This window comes from Sceloporus occidentalis, unplaced genomic scaffold (assembly GCF_023333645.1).
Source record: "Sceloporus occidentalis isolate IW3139 unplaced genomic scaffold, rSceOcc1.0.p SCAF_13, whole genome shotgun sequence".
NCBI lineage: Eukaryota > Metazoa > Chordata > Lepidosauria > Squamata > Phrynosomatidae > Sceloporus > Sceloporus occidentalis.
The window spans coordinates 3126885-3144132 of record NW_028316993.1 but is presented as its reverse complement, the minus strand read 5'-3'; the positions used below and the strand labels follow the sequence as shown (position 1 = coordinate 3144132).

The 17248-nt window shown below is 44.0% G+C and overlaps 1 protein-coding gene across 1 annotated transcript in view; it reads left to right on the top strand.

Moving 5' to 3' along the window:
* Positions 1 to 15509, top strand: part of LOC149304574 (SPARC-related modular calcium-binding protein 1-like) — a 28369-nt gene extending 12860 nt beyond the window's left edge. Inside the window, exons 2-12 of the mRNA XM_089478848.1 lie at positions 4957 to 5155; positions 6723 to 6835; positions 7136 to 7235; positions 7497 to 7547; positions 8205 to 8261; positions 9119 to 9196; positions 9704 to 9896; positions 10778 to 10860; positions 12083 to 12182; positions 12470 to 12718; positions 14278 to 15509. Coding sequence (XP_089334974.1) covers positions 4957 to 5155; positions 6723 to 6835; positions 7136 to 7235; positions 7497 to 7547; positions 8205 to 8261; positions 9119 to 9196; positions 9704 to 9896; positions 10778 to 10860; positions 12083 to 12182; positions 12470 to 12710 — 1215 coding nt within the window. The 3' untranslated portion in view covers positions 12711 to 12718; positions 14278 to 15509. The remainder of the gene's footprint in view (positions 1 to 4956; positions 5156 to 6722; positions 6836 to 7135; positions 7236 to 7496; positions 7548 to 8204; positions 8262 to 9118; positions 9197 to 9703; positions 9897 to 10777; positions 10861 to 12082; positions 12183 to 12469; positions 12719 to 14277) is intronic.
* The last annotated feature ends 1739 nt before the right edge of the window (positions 15510 to 17248 follow it).

Below are 17248 nucleotides of genomic sequence, written 5' to 3'. Positions count from 1 at the left end.
GGGTGGCTCAGACAAGGGAGACACGTCAAGAGCTTGTGTCTGTGGGATGCTCTGTCCATGCGCTTGGCGTCAACGGGGGACATGGCGCCTCTTTGGACACCATTGCTACCTGCCCAGGGGGTGAGGAGGGTGACATCATGTCTGCAAAGCGACGGTGGAGCTGAAAGGCGCGTCTTTGATTTAGAGCTGTGATGGGTGGGGAGAGGGATGCTGTTGAAGACACGTCAGGAGCTGGAGGAGGAGGAGGAGGAGGAGACGGACACCGAGCGTAAACCCTGAGTACCAGAATGAATCACGGATAGAATTTAAGAGTGTGGTTTTGGGCCGGGTGATGAGGAGTGATGTGACTGGGCGAAAACATGTTGCCCCCTAAGATTTCTCTTTGCAGATTTTGAACATTTTGTCAAATTTGTCAAAGGTAAGCCACTCAGAGAGCCGTTGTCGCTGAAGAGTGGGTGCAAAAATAAATAATAAACCTATTACAGATATACCTCGGTGAACAAAGTAGAGGTGTTCCTGAGCATGACGTCATGTACCAGAGGCAAAAAGAACAGGGCTAGGTTCCTCCGCCACAAAAAAGGACAAGCGTTCAACACATTTCAGCAAATGTTTTATTCAAAACAAACCATGGGTGTGGGTGAAATGACACAACCTGGTCAGGTAAGCCTTGCATAAGTAAACAAAAACATTTTGAACCTTCTGGAGGCCATTGGAAGGCTTCTTCCAAAAGGCATCCAGGGATGTCTTGTTCTTTCACCAGCCTCCATGTTTCATACCAGTTCTGTTTTGGTGGCCAAACATACAGATCTATGCTTTTTGTTAAAAAACATGCTAGGAATAGCTGGTGAGACAGGCTTATCTGCTCTTCCGTTTTTCTGTCGGTTTTGCTGCTTGTATGCTCAGTAAGGGACTCTAGAGGCAGCTGCCGTTTACCTTGCCTGTTTTAGGCAGAACCACACAGCAATAGTAGGATTGGCCACAGCAGAATCCCACTCTTTCCAAGCTCGGGCTTGGTTCACAACAGACACATTGCTGCAACCTGACACCAAAAGACTGTGTTTTTCCGGCCACAATTCAGGTAGACAAAGAATGAGGAGTAAAATAAAAGGCTGGAAAGCACTTTCTGGAAAGGAGCTTCGTTATCAAAGGCTTTGTTAACTGAAGGTTTGTTGTTATTAACTGCTCTCGATTCATGGCATCCCTGTAGATGAGACATCTCCAAGCCATCTCCAACACTTGCTCTGAAGGTTCATACCCGTGACCTCCCTAATTGAGTCTATCCATCTAGCCTACAGTCTTCCTTTCATTCTACTTTCCTCCATCTTTCCTAACATTATCTAATATTTCCTAGCATTATTTTCTAATGAATTGTTCCTCCTCATCAAAGTACGACAGCTTCAATTTGATCATCTTGGCATGTAGGAAGAGTTCAGGCTTGATCTGTCCTAGACCCCATTTGTTTTTCTTCTTGACCATCTGTTGTATCCTCAGCACTCTTCCCCAGCACCATTTCCCAAATGACTTGATATTTTTCTTATTATCCACTTTCTTCACTGTCCAGCTCTCTCATCCATAAATGGCGATGGGGAATACAATGGCTTGGACAATTTTAACTTCATCCCTGTGTATTCATTTCTTCTTCTCTTTGTATTCTAACATTCATCGTGTCTTTGATATCCATACTGGGCAGCTCATTGTATTTAATTCTGTTTCTCATACCTCCACAATGGTAATTTGCATCTAACTGTGTACCAAGCTGATGTGATAAGCCAAGGGTAAGGATGAGAGCATTGATCTGGCACAATATGCGTCTGACAATGAAATTTTTATTCAGTCTCTCAATTTCTAGCATCGCAGAGAGGGAGACGCTGAAAATTGTTCACACCCAGAACACTTCCCTTGGTCATTTTGACTGTACCTTCCTCGTCTTTGGATACCTACTGTGTACCTCAGTTAAAGTTTTCAGTCATTTGTTACTGTGGGCCTTCAAGTTGTTACCAGCTTACAGCAACCCTAGTACAAGGTTTTCTTGGAAAGATTTGTTCAGAGTAGGTATGCTATTGCCTTGGTCCTCAGAGGCTGAGGGAATGTGACACGGAGCCATCCATGAAATTTTCCTTCAGTCCTTAAATTTCCAACAGTGCGACTGCTTAAGGCTATTTAGAAATAGAATTTAGGCATGCAAAGAAAAGGTGGCTGCAAAGTGGCCAAGGGAAGCCAAAACAGCAAAAAGAAGAGTTCTAGGGATGAAGGATTTTCAATACAATGCTAGAAGTTTGGGGATTGTAGGAAAATGTCATTTGTGGGAGCAGAATTCGTACTGGGATGCAGTGCTTTCATTCCTCATAGCTACACTCCTGAAGGGGATGGGTTTCATAGCTTTCTGAGTGCGCAGACAACAAAGAGACACCCCTTTGGTCCATAAATCAAAGTGAGCTGAGAGCAGAGTGGAAAGAGAAGGCAGCTCTTAGCCTCTCCTTCACGGCTGGACTGGCCGCCACTTCTCATGCGTTGGCAGCAGGCCTCCCTGGTCTCTCAGCAGGGGAGCCGGGCTGGTGGTTTTGGCAGCAGCTGGAGAGGTATCCCCCTCGGGGGAATCCAAAACAAGCATCTCTTTGCAAGAGAAGCACACAGCTGAAATGGATGGCTGTTTCGGGGCGGGAAGGCAAAAATGAGATGCTCTCCCAGGAGAGGCTGAAGGGGGTTGTGGGACACATGTGTGCATATGTGTATGCAAGAGAAAGAGAGAGAGATCCATTCCAAAGCCTAGTTGTTTCCAAAGTTTGGCTTCATTTGAACCAGGATCTAGAATTCCTTTGCTCAAGGAATAAAGAAAAGGTCCCATTTTTAGTGCCAGCCCTACCATTAGACAAGGGGATATGTCCTGGGATAGTGCCTGGATGTAACACGTGCACAAGTAACACTGTTGTTGTTTTTGTTGCCTGCCTTCGAGTGGACTTCAAGCCACACTTATGTGCGTGTATGTCACTAACACAATGTTGTCCAAAGTGCACTTACACGGCGCCTTGAAAAATGCGATTGAATGCATGACATTTATATAAGCAGAACTCTTACTTGTGCAACTATAGTCAGCAGATTCAACCTTTGCACAACATCCTTAAAAATTGCAGATGACACCAAATTAGGAGGAGTAGCTAATGCACCAGAGGAGAGGATCAAAATTCAAAATGAGCTTAAGAGATTAGAAACCTGGGCCAAAACTAACAAAATGAAAGGTGAAAAAATGAAACGCACAGTTACAGGATGGGGGACACCTAGCTTAACAAGACTACATGTGAAAGGGATATCAGAGTCCTAGCAGTCAACAAGTTGAACATGGGTCAATAATGGCAGCTAAAAAGGCCAATGCGATTCTAGGCTGCATCAATAAAAGTATAGTGCCAAGATCAAGGGAAGTCATAGTGCCACTCTATTCTGCCTTGGTCAGGCCTCATCTGGAATACTGTGTCCATTTCTGGGCACCACAGTTCAAAAAGCTTGTTCAGAAGCTGATGCATGTCCAGAGGAGGGTGACCAAAATGGTGAAGGATCTGGAAACCATGTCCTATGAGGAGAGACTTAGGGAGCTGGGTATATCTAGCCTGGAGAAAAGAAGGTTAAGAGGGGATATGATAGAGTCTCCTTCTTTGGAAGTTTTTAAACAGAGGCTTGATGTCCTTCTGTTGGGGATGCTTTGATTGAGTTCCTGCATGGTAGAATGGGGTTGGACTGAATGGCCCTTGGGGTCACTTCCAACTCTATAATTGATTCCATGAAAGCCCAGTTGCCAACATAAGGATGCTTACAGCCACCAAACAGGACCTTATTTCTTTTCTCCCTTTTCTGTAGTGCTTTTAAGTGGTTAGCCCCCTTTTCTACCTTCTCCCTCTGTTCCTCCCGGCCTGCCCCCCATCCACTGCCCACCGCAACCCTGTGGTCTGGAGTCTTGCCTGGGGGGAATAAATACACCTTGCCGTACATCAAACAAAATTGGGTTTCCAAGTCTGGTTGGCTTTTAATTGGCTTCTCGTCCGCCTGGGCTTATTTACATTGCAATTAGTTAAACCAACTCCTTTCACGGGGCTGCCTTTGGAGCGTGCCAAAATACACACTTGCTGTAGCGCCCCCCCCCCCCCCCCAAGCACAGCAGAATGGGGCAAGGAAAGGGTGGGAAGAGACGGAAACAGTGGCGGGGAGGGACCTGGGTGAATGATGATGGCTCACTGATGGCCCAGAAAGAGCCATAACCTTGACAAGGGAGTGCAGTGTGTGCATGTGGGTCTGCTTGTGAGAATGTGTGAACACATCCTCTCCAATCTTCCAGTTTGCGGCCCACCTGGTCATCCAACAAGCAGTCTCTATCCAACCAGTGTAATACATGGCTCTTTCTTCCAGAAATGTAGACTTGAATCAGTTGACTTGGACCTAAGTCTATGGTCAATGTCTGGCAGATGTTGTTTATAGAGTTGTACTGGAGGACCTAGAGATTCCTATAAAGGTTTTAAAAAGTAGCATTTTTATTATTTGCAGTTTTTCCTTGTTCACGGGGGTCCTGTGCTCCTAACCCCAGCAAAGGTGGAGGGCTTACTGGATATTTTTAGTGAATGGATTGCTGGTGTCGTTCAGTTCAAGCAGCACTTAGTCACTCGGGTCCGAAATACATTGTAGAAATAATCCAGTTTGAGACCGCTTTAACTGCCCTGGCTCAGTGCTAGGGAATTCTGGGAACTGTAGTTTTGTGAGACATTTAGCCTTCCTTTTCAGAGAGCTCTGGTGCCACAATAAACTACAATGCCCACGATTCCCTAGCACTAAGCCAGAGCAGTTAAAGCAGTCTCAAAGTGGATTATTTCTGCAGTGTGTTTTGGACCTCAAGTCTCAAAGCTGCTACGAGAGTCTTTTGCATACTGATATTTCAGACTAACATGGCTATGTCTCTGAATTGTCTCCTTGCAGTTCATCATCTCGGAGAGTGACCGAGGAGAGTTGTCATGTCCGATGGAGTGTCCCCATGAGCGTGGCCGGCCCATCTGTGGCTCCGACGGGAGGCTCTATAAATCGCCGTGTACTTTCCAAAGAGCTCGGTGTCGGGACGCTTCTCTTGAAGCCTTGCCTCGCTTCCGTTGTGGTGGGGCAGCTCACCGAGAGCCCAACAGTAGGTAGAGATTGTGGCAAACTTGCACAAACTTTTGTGAGTACAGTGGGCCCACAATATTTGCTGGGGTTTTGGTCCAGGACCCCTGTGAATACCACAATCTGTATGCAATGGCATAGCAAAATGGTGCCCCTTATATAGCATGGCAAAGTCCAGGTTTTCTTCTTGAAATATTTGTGTGTGTGTGTGTGTGTGTGTGTGTGTGTGAATATTTTTGAACCATGTTTGGTTGAATCTGTGGCTACATAATCCACGGACACAGAGGGCCAACTGTATTTGATGAAGGGAAATCTGGGTGGCAAAATCATAGCCTTGCAAATGGTACAATACAATCCCTGTACCTGCGGGACCGGTCCATGCAATTGCAGTTACCTACACAAGTCCGAAAAAATATGTTCTCTCTAGGCATTTTCTTGGTCCTCCAGTGGTATATTTCTGATGGAAGCTGACCATAGAGTCATACTGGATGACCTAGAAATGCCTAGAGAAAATACTCTGCATGACTATCTATGGTCAATTTCCACTGGAAGGCGTTCATTTCAATAGGGGTCACTATTATCCATGGTTTCACATTTCCACGCTACGTCTAGAAACATATCCACCATGGATATGGGGATTATACTGTATCCCAGTCTCTGGTTACCTCCTAGTTCGAGTTGCACAGGTCAGAAGACTTTCCAATGATGAGAGAAGTGCTCTCTGTACATGGTCAGAGGCATTCTGGCCCTGTTGGTGACTGGCAGCTTCCATGTCAACAGTACTGTGAAATCAGGCCTGGATTTTATTCCAGAAATTTGAAGGAGATGTCCAAGAAGTTGGACTTATTTGGGGGAATATAGGATGCAGCAGCTTGGACAACTCCTTTAACGGCTGATGATGAAGGCGATCAAACCCTGCCATTTCTTCAAAACTGAGACTCAAGGGAAGCTCACCGGTTCAAATGAATGCAATGTAGCAAACATCATACCTTGAAATAGAACTGAACTATTAATGATATCGAGACACTTTCAAGCAAACAATTAAAAGTAAATAATAAAAATAATAAAAATCATTACACAAAACAGTACAAATTAAAGCAATACAGCAGCTCTCTTAAAAGCCCTTTCTTTTAAACACCTTTTGGTTCCAGAACCACCACCCCCATGGATACCAAAATCCATGGATGTTCAAGTCCCATTAAATATAATGGTGCCCCTTATACAAACTGGCAAAATCAAGGTTTGCTTTTGGAAATGTATTATATTATTAAAGGTATTTTCAAGGCATGGATACTCAAATCCATGGATAAATAATCCGTGGATACGGAGGGTCAACTGTATATATAGGGTGCTATAGGTCATAAGCAGCACTTTGGACTGTTCCTGGAAACAAACCAGTAGCCAGCAGAGCGGTTGCAGCAGCGGAATTATGTGGTCCCTGTAACCCACCCAAGTTGACAGTCTGGAATAAAACCCAGGTTGGATTTATCACGTTGATGATGCTGGCCATTGCTGTCATGCTTCTAGCTGGGTCTATTTTTTATGCTGTGTTCTTTCTCATGTCCTCACCCTCCAAACCCCTTGAACAGGTACCAATCTCACCCGCTGCCAAGAAGACCGGATGACTGCCCTATCACAGTCCCGGCGCCAAGCTCACGCAACTTACGTCCCAGAATGTGATGAAGATGGCTCCTTCCATCAGGTAACCCCTTCCTTCTTTCTTTCCTTCCATCTGTGGATGCTCAAGTCCCATTATATGCAATGCCATAGCAAAATGGTGTTCCTTATATAAAGTGGCTTTCTTCTGGAATTGTTGTATGTGTGAATATTTTCCTTCCTTCCTTCCTTCCTTCCTTCCTTCCTTCCTTCCTTCCTTCCTTCTGGTATCAGTTATCCAAAAGAAAACAATTCCAATATTTTGGTTTCCCAGATAGCACCTTTAGGGAAATGTGTGTGGCTTGAGTGAATTCTTATCTTTTTCCTTTCTTCTTGTCTCATCTAGGTCCAATGCCATAAACAAACGGGGTACTGCTGGTGCTCTACACCTGAAGGGAAACCTGTCAGTGGAACATCTGTCCTCAATGGAACACCAAATTGTACAGGTAATTTCCACATCTGGATCTCCTGCTCTACAAGTCTCTTTTCTCTTCCAGGAAAGAGAGGTTGCCAAGTTTATGCTCTCCCCTGCCAGCCCTGGTCCTTTGCTTTGTAACTCACAGAAACCCCAGAGAGGGGTTTTCTCCTGCAAAAGACTGGAAGAGTGTATCTTCGGTCATACATGTTGAGTCTCTGTTATCCGGAATTCCAAAATGTAAAATTGTCTGGTTTATAACTTCCTAATTCGTATCTGTCCCAATTTGCAGGATCTTACACAGTACGGACTTCATGGCAAGATCCCAACTCTTCTCGGAGAGGTAAGGCTGAAATCCTCCCTCTCTTTTTATCTCTATTGCCCACATCCCTTATCCGTCCCTGCCTCTGCCATCTCTCCTCAATGGAATATACATAACAGACAGTATAACATAGTAGTCGGCTGCAAGTTGAGTTCAAAGGGTAAAAGTAGTTAAAAGAGTTGATTGCCAGGCTGGGGATGTCTGGATAGAATTTGTTTCCAGTGAGCTGGGAGCTGTAGTCCACCAAAAATGTGACTTTTCCCATTCTTTTACCTCCACATTGAGAAGAAGGCATTAAACCTGTGTCTAGATAGATAGATAGATAGATAGATAGATAGATAGATAGATAGATAGATAGATAGATGATGGATGGATGGATATGTGGATGGATGGACATATGGACGGACGGACGGACGGACGGACGATGATGGATGGATAGATCGATCAATAGATAGATAGATAGATCAAACAGTTATAGACTTCAGCCTTACTGGAGAATATTTGGGGACCCAAAAAAATGAAATTGAAATATTTTATCCATTGGGGGCCACAAACACAGCCCTGCGGCCACAAATGGTCCACGGGCCAAGCTTTGCCCCCCATCTCTTTGGAACAGAGTAAATGACACTGAAACCTCTGTAATAGTTGCCTTCGACCTCTTTTCCTCCCTGAACGCAGAAGAAGGCGCCCGGCCCCGGCCCACCCAGCCAAGCCCCCTGCCCCACAAGCAAGAAGGTAAGTGGCCCTCTTCCTTCCTCCAACCATCTCCCATCTTCATTCCTATCTGTCAGCAGCAGGGTAGTGTTCTCTTTTACCATCAGCATAGTTTTGTTTGCAGTATAAGGAAAGGCCAGGGAGAATATTTGGGGGAAACTCCCAGAACCCCTCCAGCCAACAGTTGCCTGTGGCCATGCTAAGCAAAGGGGGTATGGGAGTTGTAATCCCAAACCCCTCATCATTTCCCCGAAGCAATGGATAAGTCTGTGTTTTATGCAAACTCTTGCAGAAATCTGGAGGTGCAAACTCTTGTGGAAATTGATGATGGAGAAATTTTGCAAATATCTTTCATATTCAGAGTGAGGTGAGGGCCCTATATGCTGCACTGTGCGCATATATATGTATATATATATATAGACTGCCCTCTAGTGGGTACTCTTGTAAGAGAACTGTGAATACAAATCAGCCCTGGTTAGTACTTGGATGGGAGACCGCCAACAGATAGCAGGTGCTGTAGGCAATATTTCAGAATCATGAACTGACAGAAGCAGTCCTGAGTATTCCTTGCCTAAGAAAACCTTATGAAATGCATGGGGTTCCCATATGTCGACAGGCTGCTTGAAGGTGCATATATACACACTTTATTGGAAAGATGGCCAGCATGGTGCAGTAAGTTTGGATGTTAGACTAGGACTCTGGAGACTAGAGTTCAAATTCCTTCTCAGCCATGGAAACCCACTTGGGCAAATCACACTCTCTCAGCCTCAGAAGAATCTAATGGTAAACACCTTCTGAATATATATCTTGCCAGTTCCCACAGTCTTGTGTCTATGTGTGTCTATGTGTGTCTCTGTTTGTGTCTTTGCTCCAACCAGAAGGGACTTCCTTGCCTTTCTTGATTCCTATCATCATCCCGGATTTCAAACCCAACCGGACCGTGAAACAGGTTCAAGGTGAGCTTTTAGAGACCTTTCTCCTTTGAGCAGCCAATCTTACAAGCATGAGATGGTCCTCTTCCAAGGATGCATCTATCTACACTGTAGAAATAATGCAGTTTGACTCCACTTTAAGTGCTGCAATGCCATTCTATGGAATCCTGGGGTGCTCACTCTTAAGGCTGGATGGATGAGAGAGTGGAGGGGAAGGCCAGTGCTTCCAGGATAGATGATAATAATAATAATAATAATAATAATAATAATAATAATAAAATATTTATTTCTATACCGCTTTTCCTGGGAGATCAAAGCGGTTTACAAGGATTATACCCCTTTCACCAGGAGATGGTTCCTTCTTTTAAATAAGCATTAAGATACAGTACTTACATTGACCATGGATAAATCAACTAAGGTTTTTTGGGTCAATATTTTGACCTAAATTTCTAGCTTTATACATGAGTATATACAGTACTTTATTCTGATGGGCACTTTGCCTTGTGCTGCCACAATCTGCCATCCTTGCAGAGTACCCACCTTCATGTGAGCAGGAAAGACGCGAAGCCATCGACGAAGCCCGGCAGCACCAGCAAGAGGGCACCTTCATCCCCGAATGTGAGGGGGATGGCACCTATAAGGCTGTGCAGTGCCACCAAGCAACTGGGTACTGCTGGTGCGTGCGGGTGGACACTGGCCGGCCAGTTCCAGGGACTTCCACAAGGTCGGTTTCTTCCCATTACTAAAACTCCTAATCCTCCACCATTCCACTTTTCCAGTTGCTTTTCAAATGTCCCAATGTCTCTCTCCGGTTCCCACCTTCCACCTTCGTCCTCAGCTTACTTCAATGGCTACAAACTGAGTTCAAAGTGCAAAAGAAGTCTGCAGTCATTAACTCAGCCAGGAGGGAAGGATAGGAGAGGGTTTGGCCTTCCCCTTCCCCTTCCCTGTAGATTCAGGCAAAAGCAAACTGCTGCAGTTTCTCCTAAGTTGTCTGTTTTTCTTCATTCATAATTTTTTACCTCTGATGTTGCTTTGTTACTTGTATCCCGGTTTTCAGCTGTGAAATTGTTGGAAGCTATGTAGGTCTAGTCAACATGGCTTAGTGGTTTCTGTTGGACTGTGACACCGGGGACCAGTGTTTGATTCCTGCCTTGGCCATTAAAACCCACTGAGTAACCCACTGTGACAAACCAGCAAAATCAAATTCATTACTAATAAAACTAATTTACTAATAAAACTGTCTTACTTGCAGCCAGAGCCAATTTTGCCACCATCTCCGTAATATATATAGAGAGAGGTTTTTGCCCGCTGATGGCACAGAGATTTGCTCAAGAGGTGAGCGATTTGCAAGGGACTGGAGAATGCAACCTAAGAATATAACTTTTTCTTGGGGATTTGTATAGAGGGCATTTCAGTAGATAGTGCAATAAATCGTCCATTTTTTGAGACTCGCAATGCAAATCCTTTGGGACACAGGGATTTTGTTTCATCTACCTTTCAGATGAGCAGCTGGCATGCACTGAAATCGTATTGCCATATACACTATTCTTAATATCTAATATAATCCTTCACTTTGTCTTCCCACTGTCTTCCATCTTTCAGAAACTTCCCTCCAGACTGTGACAGCGATGCAGCGGCCAAAAGCACAGAAATGGGTTCCCTTTTCCGGGACCGGACATTGCCAGGTGGGTCCTGGGAGTGATGGGCTCAATATCTTTTTCTCTCTAGGATCTGGAGTCACACACTTGGTCCATGGTCCATGAAGCCCAGTATTGGCTAGGGTTTCAGGTGTAAGGCTGCCAATTCAGGACTTTCCCAGGGCCTAAGATTTTTGAAGCCAAAACATGTCATTTATGGACATCCGGTGATGTCTTTAAGCATTGGGCATGAAGTACCAACCACAGTTGTTCACAGCTTGTCATTCAAACACACAAAAAGAACATGGGGTCCTCTTTGCAAATGAATGGAGAAGTCTTAGATCAAGGTGAAACCATTCCTTTTCACTTACTAAGGGAGACAAGGTAAGAAACTTTTCATCAAGCCGACTTGCTTCTAGAGAGCCAGGGTGGCATAGTGGTTTGTTGGACTAGGATTCTGGAGACCGGTTTCCAAATCCCTGCTCGATGCTGGAAACCATCTCAGCCTCAGAGGAAAGCATAGACAAACCTCCTTTGATGAAATCTTGCCAAGAAAAACCCATGATAGGTTCGCTTTAGGGTCACCATAAGTCGGAAACGACTCGAAGGCTCACAACAGCCACTTGCTTCAGTCTAGAAGATCGATACAGAGCAGAGTCTTTGCAAGTTGCAGCAACAAATCAATGAGACCTTGTGAACTGGCGCAAGCTCAGGGCCAAACCTTGAAATCTGGCAGCGCTATTCAAGCCAAAGTTTTCTACTATGCATATCTTAATGAACCTGGGATTTTTCTATGCAGGGGCATTAGAAGCTGACTGGTACTGTGTCAAACCCTTGATTCAGGAAGGATTAATCCTGGCTGTGTTGCAAGATCTGGGATGCCCCCCCAACCACCTGTTCAAATTCAAAGCAAACTCAATCTCTTTTACACCACATAATTGCAGCGTCTTGATCCCATGCCTCTGTCCTGTGGAATCCTGGGATTTGTAGTTTCCTAAAATGTTTGGAATTTTGTGCTGGAGAGCTTTAATGCTTCACCAGAAAAATCCCAGGTTTCCATGGGATGGAACCACAATCAAAGTGCAATAATGTTGGATTGTGAAGGAGAACTTCCAACAGCAAATGAGACTGGTATTCAGAATGGTAGTGAGGCTCTGCGTATATCAAGTGAGAGATGCTTCTAGTCATGGATTATTTAGGGCTCTTAAAAGTTTACAGTCCTAAAAGCTTGGCTTCTTGTTTTTTGCTTACTCTCGCCTTTTCCTTCTAGGTTGCCCGGGTCCTAAGAAAGCAGAGTTCCTCTCCAACCTAATCAAAGCTTTGGCTACTGACATGCTACAGTCACGCATGATGCCTGTCCCATATCGCAGGTAAAGACTTCCATTAGGAAGACAACTCTGTCATCTCCTTAAAACCTTTTAAGTCAGTTCTGATTTATGGCAACCCTAAGCCAAACCTATCATGGGGTTTTCCAGGCAAGATTTGTTCAGAGGTTTGCCATTGCCTTCCCCTGAGGCTGTGAGAGTGTGACTTGCCCAAGGTGACCCAGTGGGTTTCATGGCCGAGCTGGGAATCAAATCTGGTTTCCAGAGTCATCGTCCAATGCTCAAACCACTGTGCCACACACCTGCCTGATACAGCTGCTTCTCATGTGCAGATTTTCGGACAGCATGGTGGCGCCCAGCTTGGAGGAGCGGGCGGTGCGTTGGCAGTTTGTGCGCCTGGACAAGGACTTCAGCAACAGCATCAGCGAGCGGGAGTTGCGTCCCCTGAAGCTGTACATGAAGAAGAACACCCGGCCCAAACGCTGCGTCCGCAAGTTCTTGGACTACTGCGACCTGAATGAGAACAAGCTCATCTCCCTCCATGAGCTCAAAGGCTGCTTGGGGCTGAGTTAACCCCCACGGTGGGTATTCTCCTGCGTGCCCACCTTTCCTTTCCTCTCATTCAGCTGCTGGTACACTTTGCTATGTACACATTCATTTATTCTTGTCCCAGCTCACCCCACTATGCCACATTATGCCCTCCAACATTTCACAGGTGAAAACCAGGACACATGTGCCCACGCAACATTGGAATGTGCTCCAGGTGGCAAGGGTTATCAGTGAGGAGGAATGCATAGGCGATGAGAAGTGCAGCCCTTGGTAGCCCTCAGAAATAATAGCCACCTATTGATATCCCACCTTCTGCAGAACCATTAAATGTAGAGGAGCCCTGTCCAGTTTTCAGCCTGGCGACCCTAAATTGGGAACAAATTGTTCCATGCACCCAACACCTTTTGCTTGATACTGTGTCCATCACAGGTCCCTCCTTTGCTGCCAATTTCCACCATAGACAAAGAGGGAGTCTATAATGGACCTCATAGCATGGATTAAACATGGATTAAACATGGATTAGGTTCCTGGTACAGGTCTGTCAACAAAATGGCTGAGTTGGCATCCGTTCTCTTGGGTAAATGGACACGGGTAACCTGAATCCCATCTCCTCTCCGGGGAATTTTTATTTTCCCTTCTGAGAATTCTCCGTGGGAAACTTAAAATTCTCTTTCCTAATGAAAATCTATTTAAAAACAAAGCTTGACACGATCTAATTCTGACGGTTTCGCTTTTCTATGGCTTTCTCTGTCTTTGTGGATTCTTTTCTACTTTCCTTGGTCAACTTAATTGTTTGCCAGGAACACAAACCATAGTTGAAATATACCACTTTAAATAAAGCGCCCATTCCCAGGCAGGTGAGCTCTGGAAAGCTGGAATCCGAAACCATAGAAAAGGAAGCCTTAGCGTTTTGAAGAATACAATCTCCAAATTATTGAGTTTACATAGAGAAGTCTCTCTTTCACAAGTGTTTCCTAAATTCAAGGGGATTGCTCTCAGGTGGCAGAAGCTGCCATAGTAATAAATCTTATAGCATTGCTATGTGGATAAATGAACTCAGTTTTTTGGGGTCAGTATATTTCCCCCCTTGTTTTAACTTTTATTAAATTATTTAAAAATATATTTATATATTTTAATATTCTTATACTGTTTTTAATGGTGTTGTTTTATACATGTTGTCCGCCGCCATGAAGCCCTATGTTGGGAGAAAGGCGGGAAATAAGAAAACAGAATTAATAATAATAATAGTAATAATAATAATAATAAATCATTAAAAAAGGAAAAAGAAAATACTTCTTTTATCACCTCTTCTACTCCTAAAACCACAAATATCTCATGTTTATCCTGTTTCCCATAAACACCTGTTTCTTCTTCCTTTTTGAACAAAGCCTAACATTGGCACCCAAATCTTTGACTAACATTTCTAGACTTATACATGAATATATAAAGTGCATAGCAGAGCACAGGTGCCACGACAAACTGTAAATCCCAGAACTTCATAGCATTGAGACGTGGCAATTAAAGTGGCGTCAAACCAGGTTATTTCTGCCTTAAGTTACCGCATGTTAATGGTTTCTTTTTCTCTAAATAGGCCTTCAATGGGGGACAAATATTGGATTGCTCTCCCTCCAGAGCCCCAGGGATGCTCTCTCTTTCTCTGAGCATTGCATTCCCATCTCTGGTTGCAGACTCTTTGCACTTTAAAGAGACGGACTGGACCTTCTGCCAAGAAGATGGACAACAGTTTGGAAATTGGCAATAATCATAATCGGTGGAAGGGGGCGAAACACCCGCGGATGCCAGTCTTCCTTCAGTTGTACCCCCCTTGGCTTTCATTTAGATAACAAAGACCTGCAGGAACAGCCTATCTTCATAAACGGTTTTGGATAAAAGTAATAATAATAATAATAACGACACTGTAACCTTTGTTTTGTTTTTAAGGTGTCATTTTCAAAGGGGAAAAAATATGAATGTAAAGGACAGCCCTTTCGAGGGTTGTCGTCGTTGTCGTTGTTGTTAAAGTAGCATTAGTCTTTTCAGTCGCTGCCTCTGCGTACAAAAACAAGTTGAGCTGTAAAGCAAATTGTACTCTTGTTTATTTGAATCAATAAATTATAGATGTACAAGGGTATTCGTTTTGCCATCTCGCTTTTCTTCCAAAGCAGTTTAGCTTTTGCATGTGGCTTAAATGCTGTTTCATTGCTTTGGATGTGCAGAGTGCTTCTGAGCATACGGAGAGTGCTGTCGCCATTGCTGCTGAAACAACGGAGTCCATCATATCTGAAACTTGCCAAAAAGGTTTGGCTTTAAAGGATCAACTGAAGGGTTATACTACTCCAATGCTCCAAATTGAGGGACCGAAAACTAAAATTCATTGCAAGGTACACAATCCTTATTGGGGAAGTGAATGCCCCCATTTTGCCGCACACCCCCCATGCGCTGTTTGGAAATCCTCTGGAGAATTTCCGCCTGCCAAGTAGGCTCACAGTTGCCAATATTTTACCCATCCCTAGCTCCTGTGCCTTTGGCAACCGTCAGCCCTGCAGACATTTGAGGAAGCGATAATATTCTGTGTGCAGCTGTTGAAAAAGCAAAGGCCAGGAGTGACGCCAGGAAAAATAAAGGCTGGTTAGTCAGCTTGGATCTGGAGAAGGCAAAGGGCTGGCTGTCAGAACTGGGACCTATCCAAAAAGGAGGGGATTTTGTTTTTAAGACAAGGGGAATCTTATTTTTTTAATGGTTAATTTAAGTTTTCAGACATTAAAATAACATTTTAATGAAATGTAAGACATTCACAGTAAAAAATAAACAGACATAAAAACATACTAACTATATTTGTGGATTAATGCTCTCTGTGCATTAAAATGACTTCCTTTCTCACCTTCTTCTATATAAATCCCTGGAATTTCTCTTTTGTTACTCAGTCATAGAGGCCTCTATGTTTCTTACACAACAACAACAACAACAACAACAATAATCTCTAATACATTCTCTATCTCTGCTCTCCTTTTGCTATCAATTGTTACAACCAAAAAAAAAGCTTCCTTAAAGCTTTCATGGCCACTACTATTGAAATATACTAATACAACAAAACGTTTTCTTTGCAATTTTCTTAAATTTCCACGTCTGCCATCATTAACCCTCATTTTAGCCAATATTTCCTAACACAAGATCTTGCAGGAAGATCATATGGAAGCATGGGCCCTTGGTATCTTCTGGGGTTTGGTTTTAGGACCCCAAAATCCATGGAGGCCCAAGTCCCATTATATACGGTGGCATAGCAAAATGGTGTCCCTTACATGAAATGCCAAAACCGAGGTTTGCTTTTGGGAATTTATATATATATATATATATATATGAATATTTCCAAGCCGTGGGCACTTTGAACAAATCCGTGGGTATGGAGGGATGACTGTACAAAGCAAAACCATTGCCACCGATGGGATTTCTGCTCCTTGCAGGAACTGTACCCAGGAAATGATGGGCAGCCAGGGAAGGAATGAGTTGCCCGGCTGAGTCACCGCAAGCGCCTGCCTGGCACCAGCCTGACATTTTAACCAGCCAGCTTGCTCTCGCAAGTCTGTAACGCAGAACTAGATTGGTAAATTTGACATGTGGGATACTGGCAAGGCTTAAACCCGCTAGCTGGGATTATCACAGCAGGGAGAGCAGATCCTCCGTTCTTCGTAGGTCAGCCTTTGCAGAAGGAAAACCAGCTGTTACAAACCTGAAACAAAACGCAGCGTTCAAACACGAATCGAGGAACACGAGAGACGCTGGGGATTGGGTCAGCCAGAAAAATCAGCCGTAGAAGAACACATTGCAAACCATCCTGGGCACAAAATGCTGTTTGAAAACACTGAAATCCTGGACCATGCCAACAAGTATCAGGTCAGGATGCAGAGGGAAGCCACTGAAATGCATTCAACAGGAAAGAAGAAACCCTGGAAGTGAGCAAAGTTTGTCTCCCAGTCCTGAAAAACACCCAAATCAAGGCTTTGCAAATGCAAATGAAAACCACACAGGGCCAGTTTTCCCCCCCAGTAAACAATGGATCTCTAATGAAACAGACACAAATCCTCTTTGCATATCGAACAAGACACAGATTAACATGGAAATCACTCTTTCCAACCTAGAGCCAGACAATTATACATACATATGTACACTCCATTCACTTCCATGTCAGCATCCTCTGAAGATGCCAAAAGCCACAGATGCCAGCAGAACATCAGGAACAAACTCTTCTAGAACATGGCCACATAGCAAGGATCTGGTCCCACAACAAACTACCATTCCCAGAATCCCATAGCACTGAGCCATGGCAGTTAAAGTGGTGTCAAACTGGATTATTTCTCACGTGTGGATGCAGCTTATCTCTATTACAACCCCTTAACTAGAATATTAGTGAATATTAGTGAATAGTCGCAGCAGTGCAAAATGCAAGCATGGCTTGAAGCTTATGGATAGAATAAAATAGTAAATTATGTATACACACAGATGCATTTTTATTGTCTATGAAGCAAGTTACTATTCTCCATCTCTTTATCCGCACAGATATAAGA